Raw genomic sequence first — 21,860 nt, forward strand, 5'->3', positions numbered from 1 at the left:
GAGAGCACAGCGGGCGCGGCACAACGAGCGTGACGGACCTTGTGGCAGTCGCCGCCCGGCAGCACCTCCTGCACGTACACCATGGGCCCGTCAGGACGGTTCGTGCCGCCCATGAGGGTGATGCCCAGGCCCGAGGTCCTGACCAGGGAGATCACCTGGATGGCGCCGCTCTCGCTCTGTGGGCTGCGGGAAAACGAACCCCCCGCTCAGATTTTAGAGTGGTGTCTTAGGGCCCAGCGATCGACGCGTGAGCCGCGCGGCCCCGGTAACTGCGCAGCTCCGGTATCCGCGCAGCCCCGGTAACCGAACGTGCTCCACGCAAACCAGTCAGCAAAACGTGGCGCGTACGTCGTCTGATATGTATAACAGGGGACTGGTTCGGGCAATGGTCCTTCTACTTATGTATTTTTTTATCCATATGTTTTACCCATAATGCAGTGTGCCTGCAAAATTCTAAGATTTTACATTTCATACACTTTGAGTTTCTATCTATCGGACCTTTTTTGCCCATATGAAATTGATGAAAAAAAATAGGTTTTAACCCCTTCTGGCAATAAAACAGGAGGTGTTAAGATGTTCAAACGCCGAATAGATGCCGTATTGCAAGGCATCAAGTCTGCAATAACCGCACGTACATGTGAAAAAACATGCACACAAACATGCTCTGTGCGTTCGCCTTTTGGCGTTCTCTGGTCGAACACTGGTGAGACTGGGCCATAAAGAAGGCTGTCTCTGGTGTAGGCCAATCAGTTTCAAAGACAATGCCCATGTATTATCAGAGATGAGCTGAGACTGAGGAAGGTGAGCGTGTCTGCATGTGTGCGTGTCCACATCTGACGAAACGTAAAACCAACGCAGTGGGAGACTTGTTTTGAGACCCGTTTCGCAGACCCCGATGAGAATCAACGAGGTGCGGTGAGAAAATTGACGAAGACGATCGCGATCGCTTGCGTCTGCGCACGCGTGTGTGTGTGCTTGTGCGTGGGAAGCGGTGGCGCAGCGATTAGCGTCCTGCACTATGAACCCGGCGACCCAAGTTCGATTCCCGCTCATGGCCAACACGAGTGACTATTATCTGAACCGGACCTGGGCCTCCCCTATGTCGTCTCACACTCAAATTAGCACTTGGAACGAATCTTAAACATCGCCACGAGGAGACAAAGGCGGCCGGGCGTGGTGCTGGCCACCCACCCTCTCGTGTGCCGTGCAGACCTTCATAGGTGCTCGCTAACAGCACTTGCCCCCCCAGTCTATTAAGGCTACACGGGGGATCTTTGTTTTTGTTTGTGCGTGCGCACCTGCTGGGCGTGGTGGCTCGCGAGTCGCGCGAGGCCGGGAACGCCCCCGAGGTGTGGCTCAGGCTGTCCTTGGGGCTGAGCAGGGGACTCGGAGATCGGGACGACGAAGCTGACGAGGTGCTGTCTAGGAACTTTCCTGCACAGTGGACGGGCAGGGGTGGCAGCAGCACGTGACCACATCATCATCATCATCACGATCTATGGGCAGATAGAAGCTGTAGGTGTCCACTGGACATTTCGTAATTTATTTCCACTTTCTTTGTGCCAATATGCTTAAGTCATGTCACATCTTTCTGGCACCAATCTCTTGTGAAGTTATCATCGTCAAGTCATTCTCTGTGAGGTCTTCCTCTCTTTCCGGGAGAGGAAGACCTCACCTGTTGTTGTCCATCCTACACGTGTCCAATTAGTGCCGGTTTCGTTCTCATCACTGCCTGCATCAGGTCCCACAACCAACAGTCAAATCTGTAACCGAAGAGGGAACCAGCCTCAACGGAATAACAGTGTAGGCCAGAAAAGCACAAGTTTAAAGCAACAACAACAACACAAACGTGTGTGAAGAGCACACGGCCACTGTGCATTATGCAAACAACCGTTGGCAGGTCCTGAAGAAGTGCATTGTGGTCCTCTTTCCTTTGGTCACGATCACAATAAATTTGAGCAACTGTTACCAGACGACATCAGCGGTGATAGACAACTGTGAACCGGTATTGTCTGCGCTGATGAATCATAATGGGGACGAAGCCGGCAAAAACAGCTGCCTACCATTGAATCACAGCTGCTGTCTAATTTTGATGGTGAGATAAGAACAAGAACCACAATGCACTTCTTCAGGAAATGCATAATGCAACAGAGGGCTGGTGTGTTTTTTACACGTTTTTGCCTGCTGTTTGAAACTTATTGCAACTAACACGGTGGCGTGAGTATCCACGCGCGCGTGTGTGTGTGTGTGTGTCCCTGCTCACGACCAACACCAGTGATTATCCGGCATCAAATGAGTGCCCGGTGCGGTGTGTAAACATCGCCGCTAGGGAGACAAAGGCGGCCGGGCGAGGTGCTGGCCACCAACCCCCCTCTCGTGCCGTGCCGGCCTTCATAGGTGCTCGCGAACAGCACTTGCCCCAATAGTCTGTTAAGGCTATACGGGGGATCCTTGTCTTTGTTTGTGAAACCACGTGTGTGTGTGTGTGTCCAGGGAGAGGGAAGCAGGCGGGCACCTAACGTGGGCGGCGTCGGGGAGCTGTGTGCTGAGCTGGCGTCACTGTTACTCGCGTACTTCTCCAGGAGCTCCGCAAACTCTCTCCTGGTCACAACAAGCAAGGGGATGTCCAGCGAGCGATCACACGCATGCCAGACGCCGTGGTTCTAGGGAACCACACTTCCGGTTCCTCGTGAATTTATTTGCGCGTGTGGGAGGAGGACGGAAATTCCGAATTCTCCATCACTGACAAATGGGGTAACCCGCCAATTGTTATGCCTTTTTGACCATAGTTCCCCCAAGACGTTTAAGCTAAAAATCCAATTAACTTGACACACGGACACAAAGCTTGGACGCTTTTGGTTGATATTTTACAAAGGATTTTTTCTGTGATAAGTCATTGAGCACTGGACTGCGGTTTTACATTGTCATGAGTAACAACAATGATAGTAAATTTGACTATCAGCTTGCCGTACAGTATTCACTCGCTCTCGAAGAGAGAGAGAATGACTCAAATGCACGGGGAACCACAAACAGGCGAGCAAGGCATCCACGCGGTTAGCCAGCGCCAACAATTGTCCAAGCTCTGCGATCTTCTATATTAAGGTGTTATTGTCCAAATGATTAATGTTTTCATGCGGGAGTAAACCGGAGCATCTTGGAGAAAATCATAATATTTACTTATACCGATGAGCTATAAAGCTATTTTTCACAGACGTCCAGTCGGGGCAGGTCAGAAAGCCACGCTCGCGAGGGGGAAACACTACCCATACCATGCCTTCTCCTGGCAAGCCAGGGTAAGACACTTTGATGCCCGCGAGATGAGAGTCTCACAACATCCGTGCGATCGACCTACCCCTCACCTCCGCAGTGCTGGATTGCGGGCGTGCGCCAGCACCACCAGCAACAGTGGTGAACAGACTGTGATCTCCAACTTGACATTCCATGCACTCATTAGCTCACGCACAGCCTCATGTCAAAGGACCATAATAATACAAATGAGGGGCTTACGAGAGACGCACAAAGAGACGTGATATAAAGGCATGCAGATTAGTCCTTGTAGGAAAGAGTCTGTCTGCAACATCATGGGTATGACCAGTGCCACCAGATAAGCATCTCGAGCGCACTGCGGTGCCACACAGAGTAACGGATTAATTCAATTAAGCTGGGTGGATCTTAATTATAGCGGGGGAACGTCCCACACCCAGCGACCTGCGGGGATCCTCGGATGCTGTAAGGGTCTTCAGAGTGCACGCAATTAAAATAAACGAAAATATATTTTTTTATTTGACCAGGTAAGCCCCACCGAGCTACGTAGCCCTTTTTCAGATGTGACCTGGCCACAAATGATAGCTCAACGAAGTGGCTTATCACACGTGGACATTGATAGCAGCCATATACTGTAAACGCATGTTTCTAAATGTGGAGGGAAAAACCAGAGGACATGGAGAAAAATCCCTGTGACCACGGGGAGAACTTTAAAACTCCAAATATGCAGGCATCAGCATCGGGATCGAACCCATAACCTGTATTCCAGGCGAGATACTTAACATCTCGCCACCGTGGCACCCCCCAATGTATGCCAGTTTTCATTGTGGCCGAGCTCCGACAACTTGCAAAAGCATAGCAGCACATTACTCAACGCAGACTAAGAGCAACTGCTGCCTCACTCGCAAACGTTCATCTTACCAAAGCCAACACAAGATACCTCGCTGAGCTCGAGTGCCCATCGAGGACCGCTTGACAATTATAAACATTTTAATAAATAAGCAGATTAAGCTGGGCTTATAAAGCTAAACAAAGATCCCTGTATTACCTTTAACACTATTGGGGCAAGTGCCGTTTGTGAGCACCTTTGAAGGCCAGCATGGTACACAAGGGGGTGGGTGGCGAGCACCACATCCAATCTTGATTTTAAGCTTTCGTGACTGCAGGAATCCATACTCTTTGGTTCCTTCGGTAAAGTCACGTAGGTAGAAAATAAAATAAATCACGACGTTTCGGGCGCAACACACAAGTGTCCGACATCAGGTGGGAAAGCGTGATCTGCTGCTGCATTTGTCTCTCCGGTGCCGATGTTTACACATCACACCAGGTGCTATTTGAAAGGCTGCGTCGAGCTAGGGGAGGCCCCGTAACGGGTTCAGATATTTGCCACTGTTATTGGTCGTAAGCAGAATCGAACTCGGGTCACTGTGTTCACAGCGCTCCGAGGAGCCCATGGGAGAAGCGGAGCGAGGAGGAGGTTGCACGGGGCGTAGAGCCGTCGCCACTCACCGAGCCTCGTCGTCGCGAGAGATGAGCAGCGACATGTGACTGCTCACGGAGGCCAGGCGCAGGACGTCGACCGCGCTACGGCGACACACGCGCACGTACCCGGCGGGATCCGTTACCAGCGCCGTCGCCCATGACCATCAACACTGGCATCATCTAACAATAGGGTTTTTCCCCTTTTTTTTTTTCCTGGCAACAAAACTGAAACCTTTTTACAAGGATTCATGTCTGCATGAACCGCAATACCTGCAGTCAAAATGCAAACAAAAAACATACTATGATTATATATGCATTAAATTTTGATTAAAAGCTTTCGTGACTGCAGGGATTCATATTCTTGTTTTTTTTTTTCGGTAAAGTCACGTAGAAGGGAAACAATAAAATAATACAAATATAAAACAATAAAATTCTCACGACGTTTCGACTGCAACACAAGCAATCATCATCAGGTGTGAAAACCACAGCAAGAAAATTTGAAAAAAGTGGCGTTTTTTTTACGTTAGCACCACGGAGAGCGATTTGACTGTTCAGATGGACGAGTCCATCTATGTTCAGAAAAGAGGAGGGGGGAGACTAAAATAATGGATGCGGTCTGAAAGCCACCATAAGCGTGAACAATGAATTAAGACCCGAAATGGTTTATCAAATCGCTCTCCGTGGTGCTAACGTTAAAAAAACCGCCACTTTTTTCACATTTTCTTGCTGTGGTTTTCACACCTGATGATGATTGCTTGTGTTGCAGTCGAAACGTCGTGAGAATTTTATTGTTTTATATTTTTATTATTTTATTGTTTCCTTCTATGTGACTTTACTGAAAGAACCAAGAATATATGCATTGTCCTTGAAACTGATTGGTCCACACCAAGGAAGTGGCGTACGCCTTTTTGGCGTCATCTGGTCGAGCACCAATTGGGTCGAGGCTCAAAAGAAAGCCGTCCCTTGGTGTGGACCAATCAGTTTCAAGGACAATGCATATATTATCATAGTATGTTTTTTGTTTGCATTTTGACTGCAGGTATTGTGGTCAATGCAGACATGAATCCTTGTAAAAACGTTTCAGTTTTGTTGCCAGAAAAAAAGGGGAAAAACCATATTATTATATTTTGGTACTGGCAAAGGAGGTCTAATGATGTAGACTGGCATCATCATCACGATCAATTCGATCATCATCATCATCATCACCAATTTTATCCGCATCGCGTCGATAATCGTCATCATATAATCATCACCGTTGGTGTCACCATCATTACTGATATGATCATCGCAGTAAAAACATTTGAAAAAAAGATATCATCACCATCGCAGAAGTGTCATTTACACTGTAAACAATTTAAGCGGCGTTGCATCAATATACCATAGAGTTGCACATTTTTTATTACAGAAATATAAGCGTCGCCAGAGCCATTTATGCCTCGAGTAAATTGAGATCTTTCTCTGAGAATGTCAGCAAAGACAAGTGGAGGCTCTGCGCGAATCCATTTAGGATTATATTTCACGAAAGAGAATTGTCAACGCACATTATAAATAAAGGATTATGTTTATTTAACACCCCCTCCCTTGGCCTTAATAGGTGCTCATTAACAGTATTTGCCCAAACGAAGTCTGTTAATGCTATATGGGGGATCTTTGTCTAAGCGTGCAGTGTTTGTGTGTCCGCTATGTTTGCTAGGTGTGTACTGTGTATGGGTGTGCACGTTTTGGGAGCGGCGGTGTAGTGGTTGGCGCACTGCGCTACGAAACCGGCAGCCCAGGTTCGATATCCGCTCGGAAGTACTGTACAACACAGCATATGACACCTGTTATACACAGCAGTAGCCCATTGGGGAGCCACTTTGGTGAGATGATAACTACCTCGCCTGGTATGCGGGAGGTCATGGGTTCGATCTCGACCCTGACGCCTGCTGTATATTTGAAGTTTGCGTGTCTCTCTCCCCGTGGTCGCGTGGATTTTTCTCCGGATCCTCCAGTTTTTCCCTCCATATTTAGGAACATCACGCGTTTAAGAGTATTTAGCTGCTGTAAATGTCCACGTGATAATCCACTTCTGTGGGCTATCATTTGTGGCCAGGTCACTTCTGAAAAAGATCTATATAGCTAAAGTGGGCCTTACCTGGTAAAATAACAAAAATAGTTTTTTGTTTTTTGGAGTTTTATAGTTCGCAGAACACTCTCCCGGGTCAACCCCTTTCTTAGCTTTCGAGATCCGAAGAGGGCAGGGCGCTCTCCATGTGATTTGGTCGCAGGAAAACGGAGTTGGCTACTTTGCGATGCAAACGCGCGCGGCGAGCGGGCACAGGCGCTGGACGGCGCTGCGTCGTTAACGGCAGGAGGAGGTCTCCCTACCTGTCATTAGTCACTCCCAGCAGACTCTCGCCGTTCACCTCCAAGATCTGGTCACCTGGCCTCAGCCGCCCTGTGTCGGAGCAGAGCCACCACCACGCACTCACGTTTTAGGCTTTGTTTCAGCTAGCAAGGCCCCAACGAGCTAAGCAGCTCTGCTACAAGGACAACCACAGCCCAAGACTGTCTGTCGGCAGTGGCGGCAGGAGCAGGATACTGTAGGTTTATAGAGTTACATAGAGACTCGTGGAGTTATGTACAGATCCACTGAGTGATATCGAGTTACGTAGAAACTCAGAGCACAGCCCAGGACCGTCAACAGTGACAGCAGTTACAGGACATTGCAGGGTGGAGGGAATGTGCAAACTCACAAGAGCAAAAACAACAACAACAAATTATTTACATGAAACCCACTCCAGAACTTCCTACAAACAGGATAAACGATAAACAGTGCTTAAAGACGGTGAAAAAAACAACGACAACAATCGCAACAATAACAAATCAATAACAGTGTCAAAAATCACGTGACGGATGTGCGTAAACAAACCACAGATACAGCCCCACACGTAATGGAGCTCAGTGACAGCATTCGTTCGTTTCGCAGCATTCACGCATTCTCAAACCGGACCTCGAAGGTGCCCTCTGTTACTTTGCTTGATTCACTGTACACCGTGTGATTGTGAACGGTTGCCGAGCCGGCGACCTTGGCTCTCATTCTCCACCTCTGTTGCCGCGTTTGCCACGGCCATTGCGGGCGAAGCACTCGAGTTATCATCCAGGTAACGTGCTTTCATTTTCTTTTTTGTCAACTTCAGTTGGGCTTGCATTCGTGCCACAGCCTGAATTTATTTAGGCTGATTTTGCTTTGTGGACGAGCCGAAAAGTCCATGTCACAATCAACAATGATCCAGGCGGTCGGAACAGTCAACATTTAATTCAACCTTAATGAACTATTTTCATTCCATCAGCAAACGTGGTCTACACCCTTTAAACGGAAATATTTCTGTGAAAGACCTACGCAACTCGTGTGATAGCGCACGGAACTCGGGAGAGTCACAGACGCGTCACCTTTTCAGCAATGCACGTTGTCCATCAACTCAAATTCTGGGACCAATCAGGCCAACTCTGGTCAACTCGGCCATCTCTAGTCAACTAAAGCCAACTCTAGCCAACTCGAGTCGATTTGGAATAATTACATTTCGTGCTGTGCCAGCAAAATCCAGTCCCAAAGTGGCCGTGGAAATGGGGCACGAATCAACGCACAGAATTCCACAGCGCAGTCGGGACTCCTGCCTCTCTGGTCTCTCGAGGTGCCATGAAGAAGCTGGGCCATTGCTCGAAACATCCCCGATGATACACCTTTATTTTTTTTTATTTTGGGGTTAGTTGGTCGCTGACGAATGTCTCGAGTTCTTTCGCTACACAATCGCTTGCGCAACGCTGCCCTACGCAGGTGTCACCGACGAACACGCGCCGCAGTGAGTGCCAGCGACCGGAGGTACCGTCTAGGGCCGCCATCCCTCCGGGCAGCACGCGTTTCACGTAAACACCGAACTCCTCTCCGGATTCGCGCACTCCACCGATCACCTTCACTCCTGCGGAACAACACGACAGCCAGGCCGGCGTTAAACCCCCATCCCTCCCCCACAGCCTGCCGACCGTTCCACATTCAAATGGGCACACAGTCGCAGACCGGAACAAAAACACCAAGTAGCTCCCACTCTGAAGGCTTTATCCAATTCGGTTTCACGGCGACCATCACCAGCTGTCGATCTATCCACGGATGGATAAAATCGCCCCCAAGCCATCACCATTCTTGAAGGTCTTCCGATGCGACGCTCAGTCTAGAGGCCTGTGCACCAGCTGATTTCATCGCTCCATCTCCGAAGTGGACATAGTCATCTCCGGTGTGCTGCCTCCTTCGTTAAAGAGTCTCGACGACCAGAAAAAGTTTTGTAGAACGTAAATTCTACTCTGTGTCTTCCAATAAATTTAGAATTTTCTGCAATATAAACTAAAAACAGTTTATTGTTGTTGTAATTTACCAGATATGGCCCACTGAGCTATGTAGCTCTTTTTCAATGATAGCTCAACGAGGTGTCTTACCATGTGGAAAGTTATAGCAGGCAAATACTCTTAAACGCTTGTTTATAAATATGGAGGGAAAAACCGGAGGACCCAGTGAAGAATTCACGTGACCATGGGGAGAACATGCAAATGTAAAAGCATTTTCAGGGTCTGGATAGAACCCACGACCTCCTGCATACCAGGTGAGGGAGTTAAAATCGCGGCATCCGCGGCGCCCCAGAACAATCTCTGAAGCCTTATTGAGCCGCAATGGAGAGTATTTGCTAATGTGGGTACAGGTGCCATGTTCGCACGAATACAAACTTCCTCATAAGCACAGCATGGCTTTCAGGTCTCCCAGAGCTTAAACAAGCCGTGAACTTCTGACTTCACTTTGCCACTGCATCACTTTTCCTGCCAGGCCCCAGTCTCACAGAGATTGTCCTAAGCAGATTTATTGGCCGACTTTGTAATTAACAAGAATGCGCATCTGGTGGGTAATATCTCTCCCCCCCATCACAATCAAGGCTAACCGCGCTTAGCCTGAAACACCACTCGCTGTGTGGTGCTCATGAGTGTCTCACCTAAACTAAACTACAAAACTCAACTATTTTTTTTTATGTTACCAGGTAAGGCCCACTGAGCTATAGAGCTTTTGTTCAGAAGCGACCCGGCCGCGAATTATATCTCAACAAGGTGACTTATCACGCGGTGGTAAAATGTTAACTACCTCGCCTGACATACAGGAGGTCGTGGATTCGATCGCAACCCTGACGCCTGCTGTGTATTTGGAGTTTGCGTGTTCTACCCGTGGTCGCGTGGATTTTTCTCCGAGACCTCCGGTTTTTCCCTCCACATTTATAAACGTGCATTTGAGAATATTTGCTGCGAAACATTTACACGTGATTTGCCACTTCGTTCAACTATCAATTGTGGCCAGGTCGCTTCTGAAAAAGAGATATGAAGCTCAGTGGGGCTTACCCGGTAGGAAAAAAAAAGTTTGAGGTTTTTTTTTTTAATATACGCTACTGAGGCAGTGCAGGAAACACAATGGCCTCGTGCAGAGCACATCACGGAGCCAGTGATGGACATCCTGGCGAAATATCAACTCTTGCTTAAGCACTGCACCAAACCCAGTTGTAATGGGACTTAAGCTCTTTAAACACGATTTAACTCCACTCGGATGATGTCACCACACACTGCACCGACCGCTCCCACACCTTCCATTCGGGTCGTTCAGTTTTGTCTCTGTACAGCGGTTTGTCAATCCATTGCTGGATGTAGGCGTCTCCATGGTGTAAGGGTTGGTTAACCATACTGCATAACGCTGCCCAGTGCGGACTGATGAAGGTCCGAAATATTACTCACCGCTGATGTTAGCCGTGGTCGGGAATAAGTCGCGGGTGTCCGTGTGGACAACGCGACGCGTTAACCACCGCACCACCACTCTCTCCCATTTGATTACTTGGCCTTATTAATGCAAAGGATTTGTTCACACTACACGGCTGACATCATGATCTATCCACTGCTGGAAGAAGGCCTCCCCAGGCTGTCGCCACATCGCACGTTTTTGCGAACAACAATTCGTACAGCTCCTGCACACACGCCAATTTCATCGCTCCATCTCTGCTTAACGCGTGCTTCCCACGTGCTTCCCACGTGCTTCCCACGTGCTTCCCACTCGCTTCCCACTCGCTTAACGCGTGCTTCCCACGTGCTTCCCACGTGCTTCTCACTCGCTTCCCGCGTGTCTACCACTCGTTTCCCTTTTGCTTCCCACTCGCTTCCCACTCACTTCCTTTTTACTTCCCACGTGCTTCCCACTCGCTTCCCACTCGCTTCTCACTTGCTTCCCACGTGCTTCCCACGTGCTTCCCACGCGCTTCCCGCGCGCTTCCCGCGTGTCTACCACTCGCTTCCCACTCACTTCCCACTCGCTTCCCACGTGCTTCCCACTCGCTTCCCACTCGCTTCCCACTCGCTTCCCACTCCACTTGTTTCCTCATTCATTTATACCTGATGACGGTCGCTTGTGTTGCAATAGAAACGTCGCATTCTATTATTTATTTTATTTTATTTCTACGTGACTTTACCGAAAGGACCAAGGAGTAATTCCTGCAGTCACGAACGCTTCAAATCAAACAACTACACGGCAGAAACGTGAAAAAAAAGCACCCAGCCTTTTTTGTAACGATGCAACAAAAAAAAAACAACCCATCGCAGCAGTTCCTGAAGGAGTGGACTGTGGTCTTTGGTTCTTTCGGTAAAGTCACGTAGAATGAGAATAAAATAATAAATTGATAAAATAAAATAACACAATAATATTCTCACATATTCTCACGACGTTTCGGCCACAACACAAGCGGCCTTCATCAGGTGAAGGGACAAGACTGTCTGGAGGACAGCGCTGGAGTGTCCTCCAGACAGTCTCGTCCCTTGACCTGATGAAGGCCGCTTGTGTTGTGGCCGAAACGTCGTGAGAATATTATTGTGTTATTTTACTTTATCAATTTATTGTTTTATTCTCATTCTACGTGACTTTACCGAAAGAACCAAAGAAGATGAATCCTTGCAGTCACGAAAGCTTGAAATCGAGTGGATTGTGGTCGTCGTCAGCCAAGGGGACACTGGCGGAGAGTGTGGGCGTCACGCTGCGCATTCCGTGACACGCGGTGAGAGCGCAGCGAGCGTTCCCAAAGAGAGGCTCACAATGAATCGTGACGAGCGTGGCTCAAACAAAAGAAGTGAGAAGCAAGGTGGGGGGGGGGGGGTGGGTAGTCCCCCCCCCCCCCTGCTGCGCACAATGGTGAGCGCGTGTCCCGGCAAGCCCTCGGGGTTCATCGCTCACTCACCGAGGCCGTTCTCGCAATCGGACAGGACGATGCGGTGGGCTGCTCGGTTGATCCCGTGAGGTCCCATGATGGTCCTGCACGCGCACGCACGGACGGGGTGGAGGGTAGGGGAAGCGTCAGGTCCGGCGTAGGAATGCGCCAAACATGTCAGTCGACAAAGGTGAGACGGCCTTCGTGTCCGGTTGCATCAACGGCACCTCGTGTCAATATGAGATAATGCACCATTCAACACGCCGGGCGCTTGGTAAACGGCGCTACGCTACGTGCGTTAGTGATGCATCGAATTCGACAGACCCAACATTTTTTTTTGTTGAACGTAACGCTCAAGATACGAGCATCGAGTTGAGAACTGCACATTTACGGCTGATGGAAATGGCACGCCGTTACATTCAGGCCAACGGGATGCACAAAAAGGCATTACAAACGAGACGAAAAGAAAAAGCAACACGAACGCGATGGTAAAAACGAGAAGGGGAACAACCGATAAATGTAATTGTGAAAACAACGCCAACTTGCCGTGGTAGGCGAGCAGATCGTTACGTGACTATTCGCAACGCACCTGCTAGTGTTCAACTTAACGGACAAAGAAAGGCGTCACACAGTTAACACTTGAACGTTAACGTCCAACCGAACTGAATTGATACGATAACCGAGCGACTTAAGGATCCGGTAACCACTTGCACGGCTCGATTGACGGCGTGGTCGGAAACGCACAGGCGCACAATTAGAGGCTTGTTGATCGGTTAGAAGCACATGGTGAATGTGCTCGAGACTAGGACACAACGTTTATAACAGCTGTGTTATGTGGATGAACCCCCACACAGCCACAAAATGCATCACACACAGTTACAAAGTGTTTACGTGCCGTTTTGCACACTATTTACAGTAAAATAATAACCAGTTTACCGTCTGTTCGTTTGACGAACCAGTTAAGCCACCAATCCCACCAGAAGGCAATTAACTCCTCGTTAATTACTTTACAGTACGAGTGGTGGCGCAGTGGTTAGCGCAATGTGCTATCTATGAACCTGGAGACTTGGATTTCGATTCCTGGCCAGCGTTAGTGTCATTGGCGAGCGATCTCTGAAATGGTCTCGAGCCGCCTGCCCTCTTTCACAAACCCACACTGACCAGCATGGTGAAGTATGGTCAAACAACCTCCGCATCTGACACGGTATGGGGAGGCCTTCATTCATGGGTGGATTGACAAAGTGCTGCGTTTTATTACTTGAAGAACTATTTGTTCGAATTACCGGTTGTTTAATAGCAGCGAAAAAACACCCGTGCAGATTAGAAAATAACAACAAAATGAAATAACAAACAAAATTACATTATTAAAATAAAAAAAACCACCTGACATATCAACATTCAAAAGTACAGCGCCTTTGCTGCAAAGCCCCTCGTTTCAACAAACAGAAACAAATGGTCGTCGCTGCTTGAAAGCGTTGATGGCCCAATGACCCACACCATCGCTCTCCTCCCTTCCGCCAGATCCCACGGGCCGTGACGCAGTCAGACGCCCGACATTTGAGGTCTGCTCTGACAATCCCCCATCGCTCCCGGTCTGGACGCGGGCTCGTCGTGTCCATCGACGACCTCCGGGCTCCCACTCTAAATCCGCCCTCTCTCTCTTTCCTGCCCCCCTCCAACCTTCAACACGCGACTACCCCAGTTCAACCTCCTCCGTCGTGTGCCGCTCCGGGCTTCCAAGTCGCCGACAAACCAACAAAAATGTCTCGCCTCGTCCACGCACGCACGCACGCACCTATATGCTCTCTGCGGCCAGAAGTGTACCGCGGACACTTTTCTTTGTTAATATTCCAGCTCTCTGACGGCACACGACAACACAGCGGTGACGTGAGACACACAGAGCACGCCCGCACGAGACATACCTGGTAACCTTCAAGCAGCCACCGTGCTGCCAAGGTCTGCTCGAGTAACTGGGCGCTTCAAGGTAATTCTTGGCATTGGCGCCGAATCTTCCTGACACCCACCCCACGGTGCCCTTCGCACCGTGTCTGACGGGTGCGTCTGTCATAGAGCATCTAGTTGATGTCACAGCAGTGGGGGGGGGGGGGGTGTGGAGGGGGATGAGTCTAGGGGGCGGGGATGAGGCCATGACGCCAAAGTTAAGCGGGTGAAAAGAAATCAGAGTCTAATTTGTGGTGGCGCTGGGGCAAACGGGGTAAGAAGACACGGGCAACGGATTGACTTAATGAGTCAAAGTATGCGGGTTCCTTTCCCATCCATCGTTGCTCACAGCGGCACAAGGTACCCGCTGCGTGCAGTCATGAAGCATGAACACCACCACCACCACAGAATCTTATCTGCAATCTGCAACACGTCCACAATGTGAAAAATATGTTACGATGAGAAAAAAAGCCAACGCTGTGTTAATGACACTCACGTTTAACTGATGACATAAAGGAAATTGATGACCTCTGCTTCTCTGTCCACAGGGATTTTTAGTTGGAAGGCTGGTTTAAGTCGATACTTTGTCCCCCAAAGTCTGACAAGGAGGAGGGGGGATAGGGAGCGATAGCCCGCTAACCCAACACCCACGTGGGCTGGCCTGTAATGCCCCTGGGAACTCGTTGTGCAATGCCCTGCATTTGGGTTGGTGCATGTGGGTTGGTGCATGTGGGTTGGTGCATGTGGGTTGGTGCATGTGACCGGCACGGATCCTTTGTAGTACAGGACTACGGAGCAGAACCATTGCACAACTATTAATTTAATCTATTAAATTACCTTGCCATTCTCTTTTATAACTTGACAACTGCATGTAGTTTAGTAATTCTTAGAGGAGCAAATTCAGTCCAAATCGGCAACGTCAAAACTACTCCGAATTTGTTGAGATGAATAACTAGTGCATTTTTTTTCAGTTTTTTTTGCACAGAAGCATAGACAACAACGGCAAGATAACACACAAAACACTGGTACTCCGTGAAACAGGTGTGATGGCAAACTGCTGTCATTCCCAATACAGGAAACATCAATAATGAATGAGCACCCCAGCTGCGCTAAGCTCATTTTTACGTCCCATCCTGTGCTTTGTGAGTCCCTTTTATGCGTTGGGACCGTCCACCCCTGCCGTCACGAGTAAATAATGCATCGTCATACAGTGCGGCGGGGCGGGGAGGACGGATGGCCTGGAGGTTACCGCAAGCTCCGCCTCCGCTCCGTAGCGTCTCTCTTTTCCACCGCACAACCGAACCGCACCGGGGCCGTGCCGAGCCAGCCCGGCGCGGCTCGGAAGGCATCCACAGGATGTTTTCCCCCCCCACCGCCGCTGGCGTCGCGCGCGCGGTGAACGAGTCGTAGCGTGCGCAGACGGCGCAGTGACGCCGTTGTGTCACATGCAATGAACGTCATCATTAGCCCCGCCCCGGGCCCTGCTTGGCCCCCGCCCCCCACCACCGAGCCAGATTCAAGACATCTTGCGAGGCCAACGTATAACGGTTTGGTTCCGGATCGACATGACAAATAGCCAACGGAAAAAAAAACCCCCACCCAAACCATTATGTCCCTCGTGCTGGCTTAGCTTGGAAGGTCGAAGAGCGGCAACGATGCTTCTGCCGTTAGGGATGCCGGTACTTGCTGGGAAGTCCGCATCCCAGCCTTGTCACATCGCTCGCAATGGTATGAGATTGGATGTGTCTATCTAGGCTCGAGTTTCCAATATATAAACCACAATTTTCGTACCTGGTGTTCCCGAATTCTAAATCCGGCCATGCCTGACATCAGTGGCGTTTCTGGAAGACTCCCGTTCCCCTTCACCAAACCGCACCGACCAAGCACAGTGGACTATGGCCCGCACGGCGGTGTGGAGAGGCGCGCGTCCAGCGGTGGATTGAGAAAAAAAAAACGAATGCAGATGTAAATATGTCCCTAAGGGTCCTGTCCCCGTCCCCCACCACCACCGCCCCCCTTTCCTCACAGCACCACAACCCCAGGTGCGCGACGTCAAAACGTCAACGGAGGGGGAGCTCCGTCTCCTCTGCGGCACGGCTCCGCAGCGGCGGCTGCGTGGGCATCGACGACGGTGGGGAAAATGAGCGAGGGGACGACGGACAAAAACAGCCACGTGGGTAACAGACGCAACGGTGAAATGCTTTGGGAGGGAAAAATGTGGTGGGAGGGGGGGTGAGAGATTGAACGGAGGCGGTAAATGGTGGGAATTTGTTCGGCCACATCATCACCCGTGCGCTCTTGAACGGAACAGATTATGACGATAAACCTGAGATATATATTTTTAAAACCCGGTGGGAAGCCCATTGAGGTTCAACAGTAATTGATTTATTCTGATATCTAGGGGGGTTGGTTGAGTAAATAGTCGTATTAAGCGCCGGATTTTCGGGAAACACGCTCATGGGTGGTGTCTGTGTCCCCCCTGGGGTTGCCCGACTTGAATTTTTAGTTTTATTCAACGAATTTAAAATGTGTGCATAAATAGCATTTAAAAATCCAATGCGCCACGGTTGCGGGATTTGAACTACCTCGCCTGGTATGCAGGAGATCATCGTGGGTTCGATTCCGACCCTGACGCCTGCTCTATATTTGTAGTTTGCGTGTCTCTCTCCCCGTGGCCGCATGGATTTTTCTCCGGATCCTCCGGTTTTTCCCTCCACGTTTAGAAAAGTGCGTTTAGAGTATTTGACTGCTATAAATTTCCACGTGATAAGCCACTTCGTTGAGCTATCATTTGTGGCCAGGTCGCCTCTGAAAAAAAAGAGCTGTGTCAATACTACCTCACTTAAGGTTTACAGCCACTGAACGTATTTTTAATAAGCTGCTCACGGATTTCCTGCCCCCTCCCCACACCCCCCCCCCCCAAAGAAACCCACCGCGAAACTGCAAGTAATAGCAAATAAATAAATTGGGGCATAATCCGAAGCAACAATTGTATTACAATCCGACCGCCAATCGGATAAGTTCCTCCTCCTGCAGCTATATTAAGCCCATCACTCGGACGGGCAGATCGGGTGCAACGGGAACTTTGCAATTTCCGATGATGAACGACGACAACGACCCATCCCTGAGGTGCACCCCCAGCCAGGGCGGACGAAGCATCGCCGCACAACGCTCGCCACCCCCTCTCTCGCCACCCCCTCTCTCGCCACCCCCTCTCTCGCCACCCCCTCTCTCGCCACCTGCCTACCGTGGGGAAAGACGTCACGGCGGACACCACCCCACCGCCCTCCGCCACCCCTCCACCATGGAATAACTCTGCAGCAAAGCATCGACAACAACAACAACAAACTCAACACAGGCGGCAATAACACTGCCGTCTGAAAAGGAACGGTATACAATAGGCGACGTTTCGGGCGATGGCCCCCTTCTTCATGGCACATAAACAGAGAGGCCAAAGAGACAGAGGAGAAAGTAAGGATTGGAAACTCCCCTTCACACCGTGGGACCTGGTGAAAATTACATTTTTTTTACGTTTGCCTGATGAGCAGTTTTAAAATTGGAATTGGGGTAGTTAGCTACGGGAAGATATTGAGTAACGGACAAACTCGAATTACAAACTGTAATTACCGGTGAAATGTCATGGTACTCGAATTGTAAATGTGGGTTTACTCTCCAACACACCGGTGTGCTGAACTAGTAACGAATTGGCACGTTTTGTTTACGTGACAAACCTCACTAAGTGGCTGTGTCAGGTGGCGGCGGGTTTAACGACACATTTATATATTATGAGACCTCCTTTGCCAGAAACAAGATATAAGAATAGGTTTTACCCTTTTAACTGGCACAAAAAAACTGACACCTTTATTCAAGGCATCATGTTTGCAATAACCACAACACAAGCAGTCAAAATGCAAACAAAAAAGACAACTCTGATAATAATATGCACTGTCCTTGAATTTGATTGGTCCACACCCGAGACAGCTTTTCTTAGAGCCTAGTCTCCATTGGTGTTGGACCAGAAGACGCCAAAAGGCGTACAACTCAAAAACAGCGCACTATCAGAGTATTGAGGGCTCGGGGTGAGCATTAACATTATGAGACCTCCTTTGCCAGTTAAAAGGGTAAAACCTATTCTTATATCTTGTTTCTGGCAAAGGAGGTCTCATAATGTTAATGCTCACCCCGAGCCCTCAATACTCTGATAGTGCGCTGTTTTTGAGTTGTACGCCTTTTGGCGTCTTCTGGTCCAACACCAATGGAGACTAGGCTCTAAGAAAAGCTGTCTCGGGTGTGGACCAATCAAATTCAAGGACAGTGCATATTATTATCAGAGTTGTCTTTTTTGTTTGCATTTTGACTGCTTGTGTTGTGGTTATTGCAAACATGATGCCTTGAATAAAGGTGTCAGTTTTTTTGTGCCAGTTAAAAGGGTAAAACCTATTCTTACATTTATATATTTACGCGATCTAACAAGACAAAAACCCCTCTATTATGGACAAACACTTCAATAAAAAATCCAGAAATGCATTTGTACGTGCACTCGTTCGCATTGAAAGCAAAGTTATAAACCGTTGCTGGCTCATTGCACGATGGGTAGAACTGCTGTTGGCCGGTTCTGTACCACAGCATAGCACCGACCGAGCGTTTAAGGATCACCCCGAGACCAAACTGCGTGACGCCCGTCCAGACGTGCGAGACGGCTGCCGCGGCGATCCGTGACTCCGCGCTGCATACAGTGTACAGTGTTTACAAAGTTTTTCCTGCAGGCTGTAGCCGTAAAGCCTCCTCGGGCCCCGTCCTTCATCTCATTACGGGATTACGCCCGTGGGTCTGCTGAGCCACCAGAGCTGCTGGGGTATTTATAGCGGCGCTCCACCGTGGGCATCTGCCCCTCGGGCAAGCACCGGACACGGGGCTGGCGTGCAAACGAAATTAAACACCTACGTTTCTTACGCGCCGAGTTGGCGACGTTAATTCCTGCACATATCGTTCGGACGAGTCACGCCGCTTTCATTCGCCTACGAACGGAGGCGAAGTATCTACGTGCGCTCAGGTCAGAGGTCACCGATGGGGTCTGCATTCGCCGAGGAACAAATGAGCTGCTGCACCATTCCTAGATAGCCGCCTTCCGCGAAAATGTCGCAAGCACAGGTCACCGTCGAACTAACGTGAGCAGGGTAGACAACATGTTCAACGCAAGGGACATTCAAGGCAGGTCTCGATTCTATACAACTGGTATTTAAACTGGCGGCAACTGTTAATGGTCTTCAGATATGCTTTAAACGTAGGACCACAGAGCTTGGGCAATTGTTGGTACTAGTTCTGGCTTCCTTCCCCCACTCGTCTGTGGTTTCTCACGCCTCCATGTGAAAACTGTGTGCGTTACAAATTCGACAGCGTTGTTGACACGCAATTTGCATAAATCATGCCATGTACAAAAATAAAACATCGTCAAAATGTCACTAAATATTCTTGCAAGAGACCCTGTTGTATTGCAAAAGCAGCAGAAAGACAAATAATGCGCACGATGTAGAGCTGTACGCACTCATCTGAGTGTGGACTTCTGGGTCATGCTGCGCATTGAGCAAGTCTCCTCTCAAACTTTCGCCATGCACGACTGCGGGCATTTTCAGCAATGCGACCCGTGATCAACTCCTGAATCACGAGCGGCTGCGGCAAAGCCCACGTGCTAAGGCTGCGTGCCGTTGCCGACAGCCTTTCGCACGGGGAGCATCACGAAACGAACCACCTGCCTGCCTGCGTAAATTTAAAAATCTTGTGAAAACTTAATGTGAGCAAAAAAAGCCAATCCCTCGATAAGACGCAACTCACAAGTTGCAGTGGTGGCTCGAGGGTCGGGGGAACCGAGCCAGCAATGCCGAGAACCCCCTGCGCTTGAATCTGGGCAGACACCAGCGATCGAACCGAATTTTCAACTGGAGTGAGTTGATAGCTTCAGCCTGGTTGCAAATCAACAAATTGAACCTTTTCACTTCATCTGACCAAAACGCCAGCTCTGAGAATGTTTGGCACGTGACGAACATTCCTCTGCAGCGAGGCATGTGGGAAAGCACAGCCCCCCACTCATGTGAGTTTAAAAATATAATTTGAAGTGGTCTCAAAAGTACTTCTTTGATATTTACTTCCACGGGCCGTGCTCTAACAAAGGGGTTTTGCAATGCTCTGCGGCATATTAGAATTGACACGTTGTCTCATGGCATCGGTAGAACTGGAATAAAATTGAAAAAGGAAAATTTTATTTTAAAAATGAAGTTATTGAAAATCAAGTCGATGTGCTGAGTGGAATGGACACTGGGTGAGTGATCGATCAGATTTGATGAGCCATAAAATTGCTCGCAGGTTTCTGACAAACAGACTTTACAAAAAAGAGAGTGACTATGGTTTTGCTGGGGGGGGGGGGGATATATAATTTGACAGATCGTGGGGTCAAAATAAGTCACTCAAAAAGCTTACCGCTGGGGATGACGGGAAGTGCTCCTGCGGCTAATAAGTTAATGAATTAATCAATTTAGGGCACTGAGAGGGTGGCAGGGATGGAATTCTGAGTTAATTAAGAGGTAATATGCGTTAGTTTAATGGCTTGCCATGTTACGGCACAATAGAAATTGCCGTTGTTATTATTATTATTGATTAACTTTACTACGCTGTCAACGTGACAGCTACACCGCTGGGAAGTAGCGGGTGCCGCCATTGATGGTCTCATCGTCTGCACGGGGACAGCCCCAAATAGTCGGAATCGGCTCTGACACACGCAACATTGTATTTTCGAATCCGCATTTTTCACCCTTCAACGAGGTATGTGTGTGAACTTCTTTCGCAGAGTACGTAGTCAACCATGCTCATCGGCAGAGCGGAGGTGCCACAAATGCCTATGAGGCTGATAACGGAAACTTTAATTATTATACAGCGGTCGACATGGTACTGAGTCAGTCGCGAGTCGTTGCAAAGATTTAACAAGATTTTATTTACCAGGTGAGGCCCACGGAGCAATTAACTCTTTTTCAGAGTCAACTTGGCCACCCATAATAGCTCATTGCAGTAGCTTATATCTATTTTAATTAAGAGGTTTTTATTTTATTTTACCAGGTAAGGCTCACTGAGCTATATAGCTCTTTTTCAGAAGCGACCTGGCCACAAATGATAGCTCAACAAAGTGGCTTATCACATAGAAATGTATAACAGCCAAATACTATAAATGCACGTTGTTTCTAAATGTGGAGGGAAAAACCGGAGTACCCGGAGAAAATTCCACACGACCACGGGGAGAATATGTAAACTACAAATCTAAAGCACGTGTCAGGGTCCTGTACACTCGTTCTCTGCAATGTTGATGTTTGTCTTGTTGTTGTTGTTGCTATGCTCAAGCACCACGGATCCCCTTTGTTGAGTCGTGACAAAGCCAACATAGTGGTACGCAGCATATTATTGACAAGGCTCGATTATTGCAAATTGCTATTCTACGGGACGTCTGGCAAAACATTACCAAGCTGAAGCGTGTACAAAATTGTTTGGTACGTGTCATGACGGGTACTGCAAAATCTAATCATGTCCATCCGGTGCTCGCCAAGGTGCATTGGCTTCTGGTTGCCGAACGAATACATTGTAAGGTCGCACTCATTTCACACAAAGTGCCCGCCACAAATGACCCACAATCCCTTGCAGATCTCGTCAAGGAGCATAAACCATCATCACGCGAACTCCGGTGGTCATCCTCGCAGCAGGCTGAGCCATCGCACAAGGACGGTCGCTGCATCGCACGCTTTCAGATGCGCTTCTGCAGCCGTCTGGAATGCTCTTCCTTCTGACATTAGGAAGCCACTGGAGCTGTGCACTTTTAAATATAGATTGAAAACTATTTTCTTTAGTTTGTGGTCCTTCCCCCGCACCTTCGATGAGCAC

At 49.0% G+C, this 21,860-nt stretch overlaps 1 protein-coding gene and 1 long non-coding RNA gene across 6 annotated transcripts in view; one reads left to right on the top strand and one right to left on the bottom strand.

Moving 5' to 3' along the window:
• Window positions 1-13,927, top strand: part of LOC142930195 (uncharacterized) — a 46,174-nt gene extending 32,247 nt beyond the window's left edge. The window contains exons 2-3 of the long non-coding RNA XR_012946257.1: window positions 4,702-6,521; window positions 13,521-13,927. This is a non-coding gene — a long non-coding RNA (uncharacterized LOC142930195). The remainder of the gene's footprint in view (window positions 1-4,701; window positions 6,522-13,520) is intronic.
• STXBP4 (syntaxin binding protein 4) overlaps window positions 1-21,860 on the bottom strand; it is a 60,994-nt gene that overhangs the window by 12,537 nt on the left and 26,597 nt on the right. For 4 of the 5 annotated variants that reach the window (XM_032967137.2, XM_032967134.2, XM_032967133.2 and 1 more), the window contains 7 exons: window positions 12,030-12,103; window positions 8,613-8,705; window positions 7,114-7,183; window positions 4,774-4,848; window positions 2,516-2,601; window positions 1,299-1,434; window positions 39-183 (listed from right to left, as the gene is read on the bottom strand). In XM_032967137.2, coding sequence (XP_032823028.1) covers window positions 39-183; window positions 1,299-1,434; window positions 2,516-2,601; window positions 4,774-4,848; window positions 7,114-7,183; window positions 8,613-8,705; window positions 12,030-12,096 — 672 coding nt within the window. In that variant the 5' untranslated portion in view covers window positions 12,097-12,103. Of the gene's footprint in view, window positions 1-38; window positions 184-1,298; window positions 1,435-2,515; window positions 2,602-4,773; window positions 4,849-7,113; window positions 7,184-8,612; window positions 8,706-12,029; window positions 12,104-13,921; window positions 14,149-21,860 lie in introns of those variants that run through there. The other variant, XM_032967131.2, reaches the window with a different exon arrangement.

This window comes from Petromyzon marinus, chromosome 37, assembly GCF_048934315.1.
Source record: "Petromyzon marinus isolate PM22_M1 ecotype Great Lakes invasive population chromosome 37, UKy_Petmar_22M1.pri1.0, whole genome shotgun sequence".
In the NCBI taxonomy this organism is placed as follows: Eukaryota; Metazoa; Chordata; class Hyperoartia; order Petromyzontiformes; family Petromyzontidae; genus Petromyzon; species Petromyzon marinus.